The 15,903-nt window shown below is 52.8% G+C and overlaps 3 protein-coding genes and 1 non-coding gene across 4 annotated transcripts; 1 reads left to right on the forward strand and 3 right to left on the reverse strand.

Moving 5' to 3' along the window:
• Nucleotides 1-532: 532 nt before the first annotated feature.
• On the forward strand, nucleotides 533-12,536 carry ASPBRDRAFT_191248 (uncharacterized protein; the record flags this gene model as incomplete). Its single annotated transcript, XM_067620340.1, has 6 exons — nucleotides 533-1,461; nucleotides 1,513-1,888; nucleotides 1,938-2,582; nucleotides 2,648-4,200; nucleotides 4,256-7,322; nucleotides 7,386-12,536. The coding sequence occupies 6 exons, from the start codon at nucleotides 533-535 to the stop codon at nucleotides 12,534-12,536; spliced, it is 11,721 nt and encodes a 3,906-aa protein (XP_067485229.1).
• A 393-nt stretch (nucleotides 12,537-12,929) lies between these two features.
• On the reverse strand, nucleotides 12,930-13,001 carry ASPBRDRAFT_t21. The gene has a single exon. It is a non-coding gene; the product is annotated as a tRNA-Glu (tRNA).
• Nucleotides 13,002-13,190: 189 nt separating this feature from the next.
• On the reverse strand, nucleotides 13,191-14,296 carry ASPBRDRAFT_71255 (uncharacterized protein; the record flags this gene model as incomplete). Its single annotated transcript, XM_067629121.1, has 2 exons — nucleotides 13,191-13,534; nucleotides 13,571-14,296. The coding sequence occupies 2 exons, from the start codon at nucleotides 14,294-14,296 to the stop codon at nucleotides 13,358-13,360; spliced, it is 903 nt and encodes a 300-aa protein (XP_067485230.1). The 3' UTR covers nucleotides 13,191-13,357.
• Nucleotides 14,297-14,461: 165 nt separating this feature from the next.
• On the reverse strand, nucleotides 14,462-15,103 carry ASPBRDRAFT_253704 (uncharacterized protein). The gene is made up of 2 exons (XM_067622168.1): nucleotides 15,005-15,103; nucleotides 14,462-14,925 (listed from the first exon to the last, which is right to left on the reverse strand). Exon 2 carries the CDS (start codon nucleotides 14,870-14,872, stop codon nucleotides 14,591-14,593), a length of 282 nt encoding a protein of 93 aa, XP_067485231.1. The 5' UTR covers nucleotides 14,873-14,925; nucleotides 15,005-15,103; the 3' UTR covers nucleotides 14,462-14,590.
• Between the last annotated feature and the right edge of the window lie 800 nt (nucleotides 15,104-15,903).

Consider the following 15,903-nt stretch of genomic DNA (forward strand, 5'->3'; position numbering starts at 1 on the left):
GGGAAGGGGGGCGCAACGGCCCGGGGAGAGGAGGAGATGTATGATTGTCATAACAGGTATGAAACATGAGCAGATATGGTGGCTGTAAATTGTTTACATGATTGGTCTGAATTCAATCAATGTCCGTCCCAGTGGGTCACTATCTCAGTAAGTAGTATACTTCCTCATCCACCCTGTACTAGCCGCCTGCACGGAGTACTTTGAGCAATACCTCCGAGTCAGGCTGCTGTCTGTTAGCGAGATTAGCCTCGTCGATGATATCAAATCTCGCACTGTTGACCAAATATCGACGGAGAAGTCGGAACATGCGTTGGGAGAGGCTCGATAGATTATCATCGGCGAGATATGCTTGGCCCCGGCCTCCGCCGCAACTTACAAGGATGGAAATAGGTTCCCCTCATGCTCCCCGCTTATGGTCTCCGAAATTATGAGATGTTGCGGGTAGTGTAGGTCGTGGAGTGTCCTACATCAGGGTTTTTCTCGCTGGTCTTGAGCGATTGACGATTGATTTACTTCACAATCGAGGACAATCATGGCACCGGACAGAGAGCCTATTGCCATTGTTGGGAGCGCATCGCGTTTTCCCGGAAACGCTACCAACCCACAGAGGCTCTGGGACCTTCTCATACACCCTACGAATGTGGGAAAGGTGATTCCAGGGGACCGGTTCGCCGTGGATGGCTTCTGGAATGTGGACGGGTCGCATCATGGCACGTCCAATGTCACACAATCCTACTTTATTGAAGAAGATACCCGTCATTTTGATGCCAATTTCTTCAGTATCAATCCGCGAGAAGCGGCAGCCATTGATCCCCAGCACCGCCTGCTGCTTGAAGTCACTTATGAGGCTCTGGAGAGTGCAGGTCTCTCGATTGATATCCTCCGAGGGACACCCACGGGGGTGTACGTCGGCCTTATGTGCGCCGATTATCTTGACGTCCAGTTGAGGGATCCGGAAGCCCTTGCGCAGTATCATGCCACCGGTACAGCACGCAGCATCCTGTCCAATCGGGTGTCCTACTTCTATGACTGGAAAGGGCCTTCTGTGACTGTGGACACGGCATGTTCCTCGAGTCTCGTGGCTGTCCACCAGGCCGTGCAAGCCCTGCGCCAGGGGGAATGCTCCACAGCCATGGCAGCGGGTGTCAATCTGATCTTTGGGCCCGAGATGTACATTGCCGAGTCCAATCTGCGCATGCTCTCGCCTACTGGTATGTCCCGCATGTGGGATGCCAGTGCCGACGGATATGCTCGCGGTGAAGGTGTCGGAGTGGTGATTCTTAAGCGGCTGGGGGATGCCCTCCGGGACGGAGATCCTATCGAGTGTGTGATCCGGGAAACGGCAGTGAATTCGGATGGGCGCACCAACGGGCTCACCTTGCCATCCTCAGCCAGTCAGGCGGATTTGATCCGTCAGACCTACCGACGCGCTGGGCTTGACCTCACCCAGGCGTCTGATCGGTATGTTATACTATCATCTCTTGCCTCTCATCTACTGACTTGTTCTTTCAGATCTCAGTACTTTGAGGCTCATGGCACGGGAACCCCCGTCGGGGACCCTATTGAAGCCGAGGCCATTCACTCGGCGTTTTTCTCTGATTCTCAAGATGATAGTCAGGGACGAGACGGTCCGTTATACGTGGGGTCCATCAAGACCGTTGTTGGTCACACGGAGGGGGCAGCTGGAATCGCAGGTTTGCTCAAGGCATCTCTTGCCCTGCAGCATGGAACCATTCCGCCCAACCTGCACTTTAAGCAGCTGAACCCCAATATTGTCCCCTTTTATAACAACCTTCATGTCCCTACTGAACCGACTCCCTGGCCGCCGGCGCAGGTTCGCCGTGCTTCGGTCAATAGCTTTGGTTTTGGGGGGACCAATGCACACTGTGTAAGCCACCGTGTCTCTTCCACTGTCTGGTTGCTAACAACAGTAACAGATCCTCGAACATTATGTACCCTCCTTCCATGGAGAGCCAGAAGTGAGCTCCAGCAAACCAGTAGATGAACCGGCAGATAGGAGCCAACTGATCGGCCTGCCCTTCTCCACTTCATCTCAATCATCCTTGGCCCGCTTATTACAGAAATATGCTACCTTCATCGCCGCCAACCCCTCGGTCGACCTGCAAGCAGTGTCGTCGGCGCTACAGAAGCGCTCAGATCTTCCCTTCAAGCACTATGTAACTGGGCTCTCGCGGGAGTCAATTTTACAGCAGTTGCAAGACCCTCAGTGGAAGTCCGGGGCTTCCGATGGAGCTGCTGAATCCCACAGTTCCGCCATTCTGGGCGTCTTCACGGGTCAAGGAGCGCAATGGCCTACCATGGGTCGTGAGCTTCTGCTTCGGCCCGGTCCGTTCTCTGCGACCATTGATCGCCTCGATGACTATCTCCAGCAGCTGCCAGACCCACCCACTTGGTCTCTCCGGCAAGAGATCCTCGCTGATCCGGACACATCTCGGTGCCAGCAGTCAATGTATGCCCAGCCACTGACCACCGCTGTCCAGATCGCCCTGGTCGATCTGCTTTATGATGTCCGTATTCGCTTCGCCGTGGTTGTTGGGCATAGCAGTGGCGAAATCGGCGCCGTAAGTTGGCTCCCTTCCATTGTTACAACCTGTTCCCTAAGTTGACTTCTACCCCCCCCTCGCAGGCATACGCAGCGGGCTGTATCACAGCAGAAGCTGCCATTAGCATTGCCTACTATCGCGGCCTGTATTCCCCGCGTGCAGATTCCGGGGAGGGCGGGCCTAAGCGCTCCATGATGGCCGTGGGGATGGGATTCAACGAGGCGACCCGATTCTGCACTCAACCCGAGTTTGCTGGGAAGATCTTCACAGCTGCGAGTAACGCGCCCTCATCAACCACGCTGGCCGGGGATTTATCCACGTTGGAGGCTGCCAGGGGCGAGTTAACTCGCCAACAGAAATTCGCTCGCATTCTCCGAGTCGATAAAGCCTACCATTCGCCCTTCATGGAGCCGTGTGCGCAGCCCTACTTGCAAGCTCTCCAGGCGCGCAACTTTGCATACCGCATCTCTGGCCCGTCCTGTACCTGGATCTCCTCCGTCCATGGCTTCGAAATGGATTGTAGCTCGGATTGCATGGATGATAGCTACTGGCTAAAGAACCTCCTGCAGCCGGTCCTCTTTTCGGATGCATTGTCACAGGCCATCCGAGATCATGGTCCCTTCTCGTGTGCCATCGAGGTTGGCCCTCATCCGGCGCTGGCAGGTCCAGCCGGGCAGACCTTCAAAGCTCTCCAGCAGAAGGTCCCTACCTACCTGGGGGCACTGGCCCGGGGAGAGAATGATGTCCTTCGTCTGAGTAGGTGCCTGGGTGAGATATGGAAACTGCGTGGTCCTTCCGCTGTCAATCTTCATGCATTCCAATGCCTGATCAATGGAAGAGACAGCGCCTTGTCAGCGACACTCCTGAAGGCCCTGCCAAGTTACCCATGGGACCATGAGCGACTGTACTGGCGGGAGTCGCGCGCATCTAGAGAATACCGCACTCGAGCACCTCCCCACGAGCTGCTGGGTGTCTGCGTGGAGCAATCCGAGCACCTCCGGCGGTGGCGAAATATCCTGCATCCCCGAGAGATTCCATGGCTGCAAAGCCACCAGTTCCAAGACGAAATGCTGTTTCCAGCGGCGGGCTACTGTATCATGGCCATGGAGGCAGCGCTGCGGTTCTCCTCCCCACAACCCGTACGTCTACTGGAGCTGCACGAGCTGGATATTCGTCGCGGTATCAGCATTGACGGGAGCGCCGACAGCATAGAGCTTCGCTCCCATCTCGCTCTTCAACCTACACAAGAGCCAAAGCAATCGTCGGCTTCGAACGTCGTCAATTTCACATTTACCTGCACGGCTGGCCATGTCGATGGCTCCGATGCGTTGACAACCAGATTCACCACCCGCGTCCGACTCGAATTAGGGAGTCCTGACCTGACTGTTCTGCCCAGGCAGCAGCACCAGTCTCCGGGGTTGTCTCCTGTCGACATCGATCGCTTTTACGGTTCCATGTACCAGCTGGGCTTGGACTACACGGGGCCCTTCCGCTCTCTGCTGGCCAGTGAGCGGAGGTTGTTCCACGCGTCGGCGACGGTAGCCCCTGTGCCATCCGCTTCTGCAATCATGCATCCGGGCCTCTTGGACACTTGCTTTCAGACTCTTTTCGTGGCGTTTGCTTCTCCGGATGATGGGTATGTCTTCCCACCTTACTTAGATCTTCTAGTGCATTGCTGATACCTTTCGTAGGAGCCTCCGGACTCCTCATCTACCGAGGGACATCCAATCCATCCGATTCAACCCAGCAGTCATTGCCCAATTGGAGCATCCCCAGGGATCTCCCTTCCAGGTCAGATCTTATGTCACCAGAGCTATGCCCCCCACTCGGAAAGCTCCGTCGGATATGGTCGGTGACATTGATGTCTACACTGTAGCCGGTGATTGTGTGATGCAGATCGAAGCCTTACGGTGTGTTGCGCTAGCAGTCACCACTGAAAAGGATGACCGTGCAATGTTCCACCGCACCCACTGGGAGCTTGACATTGGTGCGGGGATGGTCGTATCTTTCGATAAACCCAGTGAGGAGCACTTTACAAATCTAGAGGAATATGAAGCGCTCGCTCGCCAGGCTATCGATGGGACACTCCAGCACATGGGCGGAATAGTGTCTCCGGAACTGGACTTGATTGAAAAGGCCATATCTCTTCGTCGTGCACCTTCTAGCGAGATTCCAGATGCTCAGTTAGCCTTCAGGGCGGCGCAGAAGCAGTACTGGAAGACGAGCGCTGGCGCCCAGCGGATGCAGGAGTACATCTCACGTACTATGAAGCAAGTGACACACAAGTATCCTCGCATGAGAATCCTCCTATTCCTCGATGGCAGTGACGATGTATCCACTGCACGGCTCATTTTTGATGCTATAGCTGGCAGTTACACGTCTCTAACACTCACAGACTCGTCTCCAGAAATATTGAAGGTGGCAAAGGAGCACCTTAAGCCTTACGATGACGCCGTGCAGGTGGAAACTCTGGACTTGAGTGTGTCACCACCTGAGCTGTTGTACGATATGGTGATTGTCGAGACTGGCATCATGAGAGACGGGACTGCCACTATTCCCCTCGATTACTGTCGTCGGATTCTCAAGGCCGGTGGATTCCTGCTGTTTAGTTCTATTACAGGGCGTGGCAAGCTCGCTGGTTATCTTCAAGACCGCCTCGATGATCGAGACGACGTTGAACCTGAACGTATCTGGGAAGCGCTGCTTCAGCAGTCCGGATTCTCTGGCTTGAACAGCATTGCATATGACACTGGAAATCCCCGGTTTCACTGCCACTCCCTCATTCTGTCCCAGGCCATGGATGCCTCCCTCCAGTCCCTCCGGTATCCTCTTTTTTATCTTGATCAAATAGCAGACGTGGAGGATAAAGATCACGTCCTGATTATCGGAGGTCACACCGGCCTTGGACGTTTAGGATTGCAAGCACTAGAGAGCCAATTATCCAAGTGGAAGCGTAGTTTTACGAATGTTGCATCTCTTGAGGACCTCGTCAGCGGTGACATGCAGAATATTCCGAACCACGTTCTCTGTCTGACCGATCTCGATGCTCCCCTTTTTCAAGACCTAAGTGCCGCACAATTCACGGCACTCCCGCGTCTCTTCCAAGAGGCCCGCAATGTGTACTGGGTGACGCGGGGATTCAAACAAGGTGATCCCTATAGTGCTATGACAGTTGGTCTGGGGCGGGTCGTGCAGACGGAATTGCAGGGCCTGAACCTGGGATTCCTTGACATTGACAAGGTGGATGGGAATGTGATTGTACAGATCGCGACGAGGTTGGCTCAGTTTGTGAACCATAGCCAACAAAGCGAAACTGTTCAGAATCAAACGATCCTGTGGTGCCAGGAGCGGGAGGTCGCCCTTGAGAATGGCCTGCCATATATTCCTCGCGTGAAGCACGCCGGGGACATGAATGATAGGTTTAACTCAGAATTCCGGTCAATTGAACGACCTCTGCTGGACGAAGCGCTGGCAAGGCAGTCAGATAACGCTTCAGAGTCGGAGGTTGCACTCAGTGTGGTTGCGCGTTCCGCCTACGCTATTAAGCTCACCGATGAGGCTTTTGCGTATCTCTGTATCGTGAATGTCCAGGGCACTGGGGAAGATCGTCTGGGATTGGTTCTCTCCTCGTCGCCGGATGAAAACGTTTTGATATGCAAAGAGGATGATATCCTTGACATAGGTCTCCACCAGGACTGCACGATCAGTGCCCCCGAATTACTGAGCATCTTGATCGCACTACACATTTCTGAGCGCGTTCAGGCATCTCTTCCTCATGATTCCAGTACACTTGTCTTTACAAACAATCTATCGCTTTTGAAAGTCCTCGCCATGTCTAGGGAAAGCGACCAACGAGCACTCATTCTCGCCACGTCCGATGAGAGGGCCATGGAATTGGACGAGTCGATCATATACGTGCACCCGCATACATCAACACGGAATCTGAGGACTTTGATGCCACAGACTCTGAGCAAATTCATCAATTTAGACACCGAGTTCCAGCCTTTGCATGACCGTCTGCTACTCGCGATTCCGAGCACATGTGTCATCCAGTCCGCTCAGGATTATCTCTCAGAGCAGGCATCAACTACCCATATTGTCTCACCAATCCAGTCTTGTAGAATTGCGCTGCACATGATGTGGACTCAGTGGCTGATCTCTTCAGCAACCTTGCAAAGTATCATGCAGCCTGACTTTGCTGCTCCTCATACACTCTCAGCCTGCGCTGTCAAGTCTTACCCCCCAACTGAGACCCCCCATGTAGCCATTCATCGACTAGACCCCAGCCCCCTCCTCCGCCGCGACGCAACATATCTCCTAGTGGGAATGACCGGAGAGCTCGGCCAATCCCTCTGTCGATGGCTAGTAGCCAACGGCGCGCAACATCTAGTCATCGCAAGCCGGTCCGTGAAGCCAGTGGCATGGCATGAAGAACTAGAACAATCATCTGGCTGCCGGTTGATGACTTTGCGATTGGATGTATGCAACCAGAAGGCCCTGCGCGCTGCACATGAACCAATCCTGCAGTCGATGCCGCCGATCGCGGGTGTCGTCAATGGAGCTATGGTCCTGGCTGATGCGGCATTTGTCAACATGGCATATGAAGACTTCACTCGCGTATTGGAACCGAAGGTCAAGGGAAGCAAGAATTTGGACAAATTGTTCTCGCAGAATGAGCTGGATTTCTTCATTATGCTGTCTTCTACGGCGTCGCTGATTGGGAATGCGGGGCAGAGTAATTATTCGGCGGCTAATATGGTAAGTCATGCCAGATTTGCATCTCTACTCACATGATGTTTTGTTCTCTGATAAGGATGGTAGTATATGAAAGCATTGGCGGAACAGCGCCGCCGACGCGGGCTGGCAGGGTCCTGCATCGATATCGGTATGATCCTCGGCGTCGGTGTCGTCTCACGGGAGCGAATCTACGAGGAGCCTCTGCGCAAGGCAGGCCTAATGCCCATTGCCGAGCCTAACTTCCATTGCATGTTTACCGAAGCTATGTGGATGGGTCGTCCCGGCATGTCTGATTCCTCTCCCTGCTTCTCGACCGGTCTTCATGTGCCCCCGGGCCCAGTGCGGCCAGCTTGGTACCATGATCCCCGGTTCTCGCACTTCCAAGTGCCGGAGGAGGACACCAGTAGGAGTGCAGGCGCTGGGAAAGATGACACTGTGACTCTTGGGGAGCGGCTCCGGGGTGTTTCTGAAGTGGCAGTTGCAGAGGGTCTAATCCAGGAGGCTTTCAAAGAGAGACTTCAGAGTCTACTTCAGCTTACAGGGCCAATCGAGGATGTCACGCGTGCCCTGTCAGAACTTGGCATTGACTCGCTCCTCGCTATTGAAATCAAGACTTGGTTCTTCCAGGAGTTGGGGTTTCAAGTATCCGTGATGAAGATCCTCAATGGCATCTCTGTTCGTGGTGTATGTCGCGAAGCAGCCGAGCATGTCTTTAGGGCTAGAGCGGCCGAAAGCGATGAGGGAACTTCAACTGTCGAGAGTGTGGAGGTTATAAAGACACCGGAGACCCGGCAGCAGGAGGATGAAGCCACCGAAACGGTGTCGACGATTGCCCACACCTATGAAACCCCCTTCAGTGACACATCCTCGCAGACGAGCCACGCCGTTGAGACCCCTACCTCCTCGCAAATCCTGCCTACCGTCAGCTTGTCCATTTCGACCATGGCAGCGCTTTCCACTGAGCAGGAGAAGCTCTGGTTCATGTTACAATCAGTAGATGATCCCGCCATGTACAACTGTACCATCCAGTATGAGCTTCAAGGGCCTTTAGACCGGGTCCGCTTTCAAGCAGCGTTCACCGAGATCGCGCAGAGGCACGAGTCGCTGCGCACTGCCTATATCACCGACCCGCGCGATCAACTTCCCCGGCGCATTATTCTGGACCAACCTCAGATCACATGGAGGGAGGTCACCATGAAGAGTGATGATAAGGGCGTGACCGCAGCAGAATTCCAAGCCCTGCAAACCCGAGCATTTGACCTCGCCAAGGGCCAGAGCATGGCTATCACTATCCTCAGTCATGGATCCGCTCGCCTTATCATCATCTTCGGCTATCACCATCTCATCATGGACGGCACCAGCTGGCAACTCGTGCTGCGCGAGTTCGCGGCCGCCTACCACGACCGTCAGAACCTATCCCCGGTGACCGCTCAGTACAGTGAGTTCTGCAACCAGGAGCGGTCGATGAACGAAGCCACCACACCTATAGAGCATGAAGAAGGACCTTCTTCAGCCGTCGTCGACGGTCAGCTACCCGACGCTTTGCCCCTATTCCCATTTGCCCGGACAGGCTTCCGCACGCGAACACGCACCAGCTATGAGACAATCCGCGTCAGCGCATACCTTGCCAAAGAGGACGCAAGTCGAGTGTGCTCCATCAGTTCCCGCACCGGAGCTACAGCCTTCCACGTCCACCTCGCTGCCATTCAGCTCCTTCTTCAACAGGCCCTCGAGGTGGACCGATTCTGTCTCGGGATTGCCCACGCCAACCGCAACGATCCGCGCTTTGAGCGACTCGTCGGGCTGATGGTCAAGGTTGTGCCGCTGTTTTTCGAGCCACAACGGGGGCAGGGGTTCAAAGAGCTGGTGAAAGACACTCGTTCTCGCGTGCTGGGGGCATTGAGCCAGTCCCACAGTAGTAGGAAGTCATCTGGGCCCTGTGATATTGTCGTCAACTACATCGCCGGCGTCACACACGACATTATGTTCGATGACGCCGTGTTGAAGTACTCGACATCTGAGGATGCTCGTCAGCCGCATGATCTGGTTATCACCGTCCGGGATAACCCTGATGGAACGACTGTCATTACCTTTGGGGCACTTGAGTATCTTTACCACGAGCATGATGTGCAGCTCCTGCTGGATCTCTATGTACGGCTGCTTGGCACGGTGTCCCTCAACTCGGACCTCCAGTTGGAACAATACCGCTGCTTGGAACCGTTGTGTCTGAAGAGCCCCAGTCAACCACCAACCAACAAGGCAGAATTGAGCATTGTTCAGGAGCACTTTGATCGACTTACGCAGTGGGTTGCGAGAACCGCAGCAAACTATCCAGGCACAGTCGCCCTAAAGGATACCAACGGGAGAGAACTTTCCTACATCGCGATGCAGAGCAGAGTGCGTTCCATCATGGACATTCTCCTCGCAGTAGGGATCCAACCTCGAGCATTCGTAGTTGTTGCCTGCGGACCATCCGTCGACACCGTCTGCGCCTTGTTGGCAATCTGGCGGCTCGGGGCCGTCTATGTCCCTGCAGATCTCGAGCATGGAGTCGAGAGACTTGCCCTCATCTTGAAGGATTGTCATCCTGCGGCTCTGGTGTGCCGCTTCAAAGCTGAGGTAGAGGGTCTCATGACCGATCAGCAGCTCCAGGTTCTTGAACTGGGGCCGCACTTGCCACCTCCATCTACTGCCACGCTGGACTACGATCTATCCACCGGGCAGGACCCCGCCGTGCTGATCTATACCAGCGGAACAACCGGTGTGCCCAAGGGAGTCTTGCTCAGCCATGATAATTTACTATGCCATTTCTCTGCTGTGCAACAAGTGTTCCCAGTTAATCAGCCAGTGGTCTTGCAGCAGAGCTCGCACAACTTTGATGCATCCTTGTTCCAGATCTGTGTTAGTCTGCTGCATGGAGGCACCCTAATTATGACCTCCAACCGTCAGGACCCGATGCAGCTGGCGGAGTTGATGGTACGGGAGAAGGTCAACCTCACTCTTGGCGTTACATCCGAGTACACCTTGTGGATTGGCGAGGCAGCATCTGAGCTGAGCAAGTGTACTACCTGGCAATATGCCTTTTGCGGAGGAGAGAAGATGAGCTCTAGCACACTTCAAGGCTTTTCCGGACTTAGCATCCCCGGCCTGAGACTCATCAACGCGTACGGGCCTTGCGAGGCATCTGTGGCCTGCACAATGGGAGAGATCGATTACAAGAGAGAAGATCTTTCTGGCAGCCACGATCCGATTCCAGTTGGGCAAACGCTGCCATCTTATGGCATCCACATCCTGGATGATCAGATGCAGCCGGTAGCCGCTGGATGGCCAGGCGAGATCTGCATTAGCGGTGGCGCGGTGTCATCATCTGACTATTGGAATCGGGAGGACGAAACCTCGGCACGCTTCCTCGTCTGCAACGGCATCCGAATCTACAAAACTGGAGACTACGGCCGTGTCCTTCCGAACGGCAAATTGGAGTACCGTGGGCGACTGAAGGGTGATTCGCAAATTAAGCTGCGTGGAATGCGTCTGGAGCTGGAGGAAATCTCCAGCGTGCTTGTTCAGGCGTCCGAGGGTGTGCTACGCGAGGCTGCAGTGATTGTAAAGGGCCATCCTCAGCCATATCTCGTGGCATTTGTGGTCTTCTCCTCCAACTCTGCTCCGGCCAATATTGACTCCTTCCTCGACACTTTACGTAGCGGACTTCCTCTTCCCACATACGCCAAACCCACGGTGATCACCCCTATCGACCGCATCCCGCTGACCACTAGCGGCAAGGTTGATCGCACAGCCCTGGGTAAACGTGAGATCCATCAACAGCGAAGGACATCACCTACGTCCGGAGCGCTGAACATTATCGAAATGAAACTCAAAGAGCTATGGGAGGAGCTTCTCCCAGCGACAGGGCTTCCTATCACGCCACAGGCCAATTTCTTCGAACTAGGAGGCAACTCGCTGCAGATCCTAAGACTGCAGGGACGCATTCGCTCAATTACATCCATCAACATCCCTGTGGTACATCTCTTCCAATACTCGACACTAAGTGAGATGGCCCAGTTAATCGGAACGGCCACAAGTGCGCATCAAGCATCGTACCCATCACCTGCACCTGCACCTGCACCTCCCACCACCATCGACTGGGAGACCGAAACCGCCATCCCCAGCTCCTTCAACAACCCCATCACTATCCCAAACCTCCCCACAAAACCTCCATCCAACCCACCCCAAGAAGTCATCCTCACCGGCGCAACTGGCTTCTACGGCACCGCTCTGCTGAACTACCTCCTCTCTATCCCATGCATAACGCACATCCACTGCCTCGCCATCCGTCCCAACGCCGACGGATCCCCTCGACACCTTCCACACCTCGCATCCCCCAAAATCCACCTCTACCCTGGCGACCTCTCCCATCCAACTCTCGGTCTCACAGACGCCGAAGCCACCCACCTCGCCTCCACCGTCGACTGCATCATCCACAACGGCGCCGACGTGTCATTCTTCAAGCCTTACTCTGCCCTGCGTGGCCCCAACGTCCACTCCACCAAATTCCTCTTCAACCTATGCATCCCCCGCGCCATCCCCTTCCACTATATCTCCACTGCCAGCGTCACACCCCTATCAGGGAAAGACGAGTTCCCGGAGTCCTCTGTAGCAAGCTACCTCCCACCTGTTGATGGTTCACCCAGTGGACATACGGTGGGCTACGCGGCTAGTAAATGGGCTAGTGAGGTATTTCTGGAGAAGGCTAGTGCGAGGTACATTGATGTGCCGGTGCGTGTGCATCGTCCTACGGCTATTACTGGAGTAGATGGGATGGCTATGTCAGGGACTACTGGTGGTGGGGTTATTGAAACAGTGCTGGAACTGAGTCGCCGGATGAGAACTATCCCTGAGACGGGGTCTTGGAGGGGGTATATTGATTTGATTGGGGTGGAGAAGGCGGCTGAGATGGTGGTTGGAAGAGTTACTGGTGATGATTCAAGTAGGGATGGGGTACAGTACTCGCATGTTTGTGGGGAGAGACGGTTCAGAGCGAGTGAATTGGGAATGTTCTTGGAGAAGGTGGAGGGAGTGGAGTTTCAACAGCTGGAATGGAAGGAGTGGTTGGCTAAGGTAGTTGAGTATGGGATTGAGGATGGGGTTGCGGCTTATTTGGAGGGATTGCAGGGGGAGAGTGGGAGGTCTTCAGGGGAGTTGTTCTTTTTGCCGTTGTTGGGGGGTGGGTGTCAGTGATGTTAGCCATCTTCGATGATATATTGGTAGAATATTACTAATACTAGTAATCTTTGTATGATCACTTATCTCGGTTCAGATATTCATTTCCTCAAACCAAATAAGCACCAATCTTTGTACTAGATGCTCAGTGGATTGTAGTACCAATACCATCACGAATATAGCCTTCATTATATATATTCTCTCACCCACAAGATGGTAAAGCCGAACAATCAATTAAACTACGAAGCTGAGGGCACCCCTTAAACCTGATATAGTGATACAGTATCAATACTGGTAATTGATGGATATAAATGATAAAGTTGTGTTACCAAGAGCAAAAAGATAAATATACGTATGTGGTCACAGTAAATTAATGGTGGTAATCTGTGATCCGCAAAAACAAAAGAAGAACTCCGATGCGGGGAATCGAACCCCGAGCTGCCGTGTGAAAGACGGCGATGTTAGCCGTTACACCACATCGGATTTGTTATGTAAGGCAGGCAGATTACAACATGATATTGTGAAGATTATTGGTTGGTCTGCAGGAATATGGGATGTGCAAGGAGAGCTAGTTATAGAATGGAGCAGAAAACTTTCTGGTTGTGATTTTATTATACTTGTCCAGACAATATTGCTAGTCTGCAATAACACTGGAAGTATAATGTATTTCTTAAAAGTTAAGCGAGTTTCAAATGAACTTGGAAATCATACCCAAGTAGTTCATGATTATGGTGATGCTGATGCGCTCTTTGGATATGATAGGAGCCCCCATTACTATGGAGCAAGTAAACGGCCCCCAGTGCCCTAAAGAGACATTTGCCAACTTACTAATTCCAATGTCACAGCTTATCTCCATTGTCGGCATTCTCTTGATCGCCTTCCCTCCTCCGAATCGTCACCTCCCACATCCTGCCATCCCTATCCCTCACGTGCCATCGAGAGTTTGTGAGACCCTGCGATTTAACCGCAGCAATCAATCTCACCAGAGGTCTCCACAGCTTCCGGTATTGCCAGTACTGGGGATCTGCCGATAGTAACGATTACCGGAGGACATGTTCGAATGATTCCTTCGATCCTTGTGCGAAGTAGATCGATACATTATCCAAAGCCGTCAGTAGTGTATTCGCTACGGCCTTCACCTCCTCTACCCCTGGGAATAATATCCGCATTATTATATGGCGCTGTTCAGGGTCGGTCGAAGTTGAGCTGGCCGTTTCTTCGACGGGTGTGGTCACACTGGTCTGCATGGGCTGGACATGATCAACCTTAGTGGTCGTGAATATATCAGAGGATTGACCGTCAGAGGTACCGGCACCCCCGTGGTTAGATTCATCAACAGTGCCGAAAGAAGCATGAGCGATCGGGAACAATCTCTGGTTTTCAAACTGCGCAGGTGAATTATATAGGTAATCGGCCTCAAAGTATTCATTTAGAGAATCTTCGGATCTCGCGGTACCAGATGTGACCATGATGGATCTACCGACGACGTTGGTAAGTCCGCGAAGATTCAAACAGCCGTTCATATTCTCGATAACTCCCAGGATGGATCCCGTACAGTCGTCATTCTCGTAGACAATGACTGAATGTTGGTCGTCGTGGACGTTATCAGTCTTCATTAGTATCGTCTTTGCGGAATGATTGAGTTTGTGGCATGCAGGAGGGTCTGGGAGATGACGAAGTTTCGTTTCAGCTCCGGTGCAGCGTTCGCCTGTGTACTCGGCGAGATGGTACTCGAATGCTGTAGCAAAGGAGACCGCGAAAAGCAGAGCATGAAGCATGTTGGCAGAAAGAAAGTTTGCAGAAGAGGATGGCATGATCGTATGTAGAGCATCTAATTAGGTGGATGCTATAAGCTTTGACGCATGCCAGATCAGAATTGAATGGCTGTGGAGAGGTCATCCGTCTGCCTAAGCTACTGGCGCAACCAGACAGTGGCTTCTTCGTGAGATAGTCCCTTTTTCAGATTTAACTCGGACGGCAGAGACCCATCGACAGCGAAAAATGGTTATGATATCGCTTAGTGAATCTACACCTTTATACCTAATCGCTCGTTAATCCCCTAAAGCTTAGTATCACATGCACTTGGGGAAACTCCGTTCTTGCAGAAGAGGAAATGATATTCCTCGGCGATCTCCAAGTCTCAGCCTTATGAAGCGGTCCAACCCGAAGCCATCGCATGATCGCTGAGTATTTCCCCGCATACTAAGTTGCTCGAGATTATTCCTGGTGCTTGGCAAAGGTACAGAGTGCTCATTAAATTCACCCCTCAACTGGTTCTTACCGACTAAGCATCGGAACATGTTTGACAGTAGCACTCGAGGGGCAATAGCCAACAATTGACAGAGTCCGATCATTATTACTCGGCCTTCTCATAATCGTTTCCCCGAGACTAGGATGCCTAATAATTCTGGTGTGTTGTGAGGATCGTGAACGATCATGCGCCGGCTCAAGCCGGCAGCCATGGCCAGTTTAGCGAGGAGAAATACCACGCTGGTTACCACTGATTGACTCCTGTCGACCATTCTGCCTCACACAGGACCTTGCATGCTGACGAATTGTGACTTCAAGAGGACTTGATGCTAATCTGTGAAACACACTGAACTTCATAAAAAGGCAGGCACATATGGGCGAATCTGCTTTCGCATTTTTGGAGCAAATGTCATATGGTGGCAAGTATGGAGTATGTAGTGTGTGCCGGGCAAGGCCCACCGCGTAAACGGCTGCATCATGCAGATCACTTATTCAGGGCACAGTCTGACAAGATTTTCCAATGGACAGAGACGGTCATATACCCTGTCAGTATCCATGGATCCCCAGAAAAGGAAAGTCCTTGCAAGTCGGCCCCGGGCAATCAGCATCCGGGCTCCCCAGAAAGATGACAGCTCCGACCCGACGCACAGTACTAAAGTATCTGCTTCGGAACATGCCGAAAGAAAACCCTGAGTGATCCCTGATTTAGTGGTAAATAGGTTGAAGATATGCGGCTGTATGCAAACGCGGAGTTTGCTGATCATATCCACTGAGCTTATCCTGGTGGCAGCAAAGGTAGATGATAATAACAAAGCAACGATTTACGCTGCAGGGCACACCTTCCACTCAGATATCCAAGTCATTGCGTCAGTAACTCGCATTAGATAATGTGCACGTGAAACTAACCGCACATTTCGTTCTAGAGTCGCTCCTTGCTTAGCAGGTTTACACAGCATAATCCCTATCAGCAGCCGACAGCCAACTAGTGTTACCAGAAAATCTTGTCCTCAAGCATGACTGCAACTCTGATGAACGAGTATATGATCGAAAGGTTGCGCTTAAATGTCCCATGAAAGTGAGACCAGTTGCCTTGTTTCAACATAGCCTCATCGGGTTCAGCATGCTAATACGATTT

The sequence above is a fragment of the Aspergillus brasiliensis genome (genome assembly GCF_001889945.1).
Source record: "Aspergillus brasiliensis CBS 101740 unplaced genomic scaffold ASPBRscaffold_1, whole genome shotgun sequence".
Classification (NCBI taxonomy): Eukaryota; Fungi; Ascomycota; class Eurotiomycetes; order Eurotiales; family Aspergillaceae; genus Aspergillus; species Aspergillus brasiliensis.

Bases quoted from the DNA above. Each gene is read 5' to 3' on its own strand.
- ASPBRDRAFT_253704 (XM_067622168.1), bottom strand. From the start codon at position 14,872: ATGATCGGACTCTGTCAATTGTTGGCTATTGCCCCTCGAGTGCTACTG.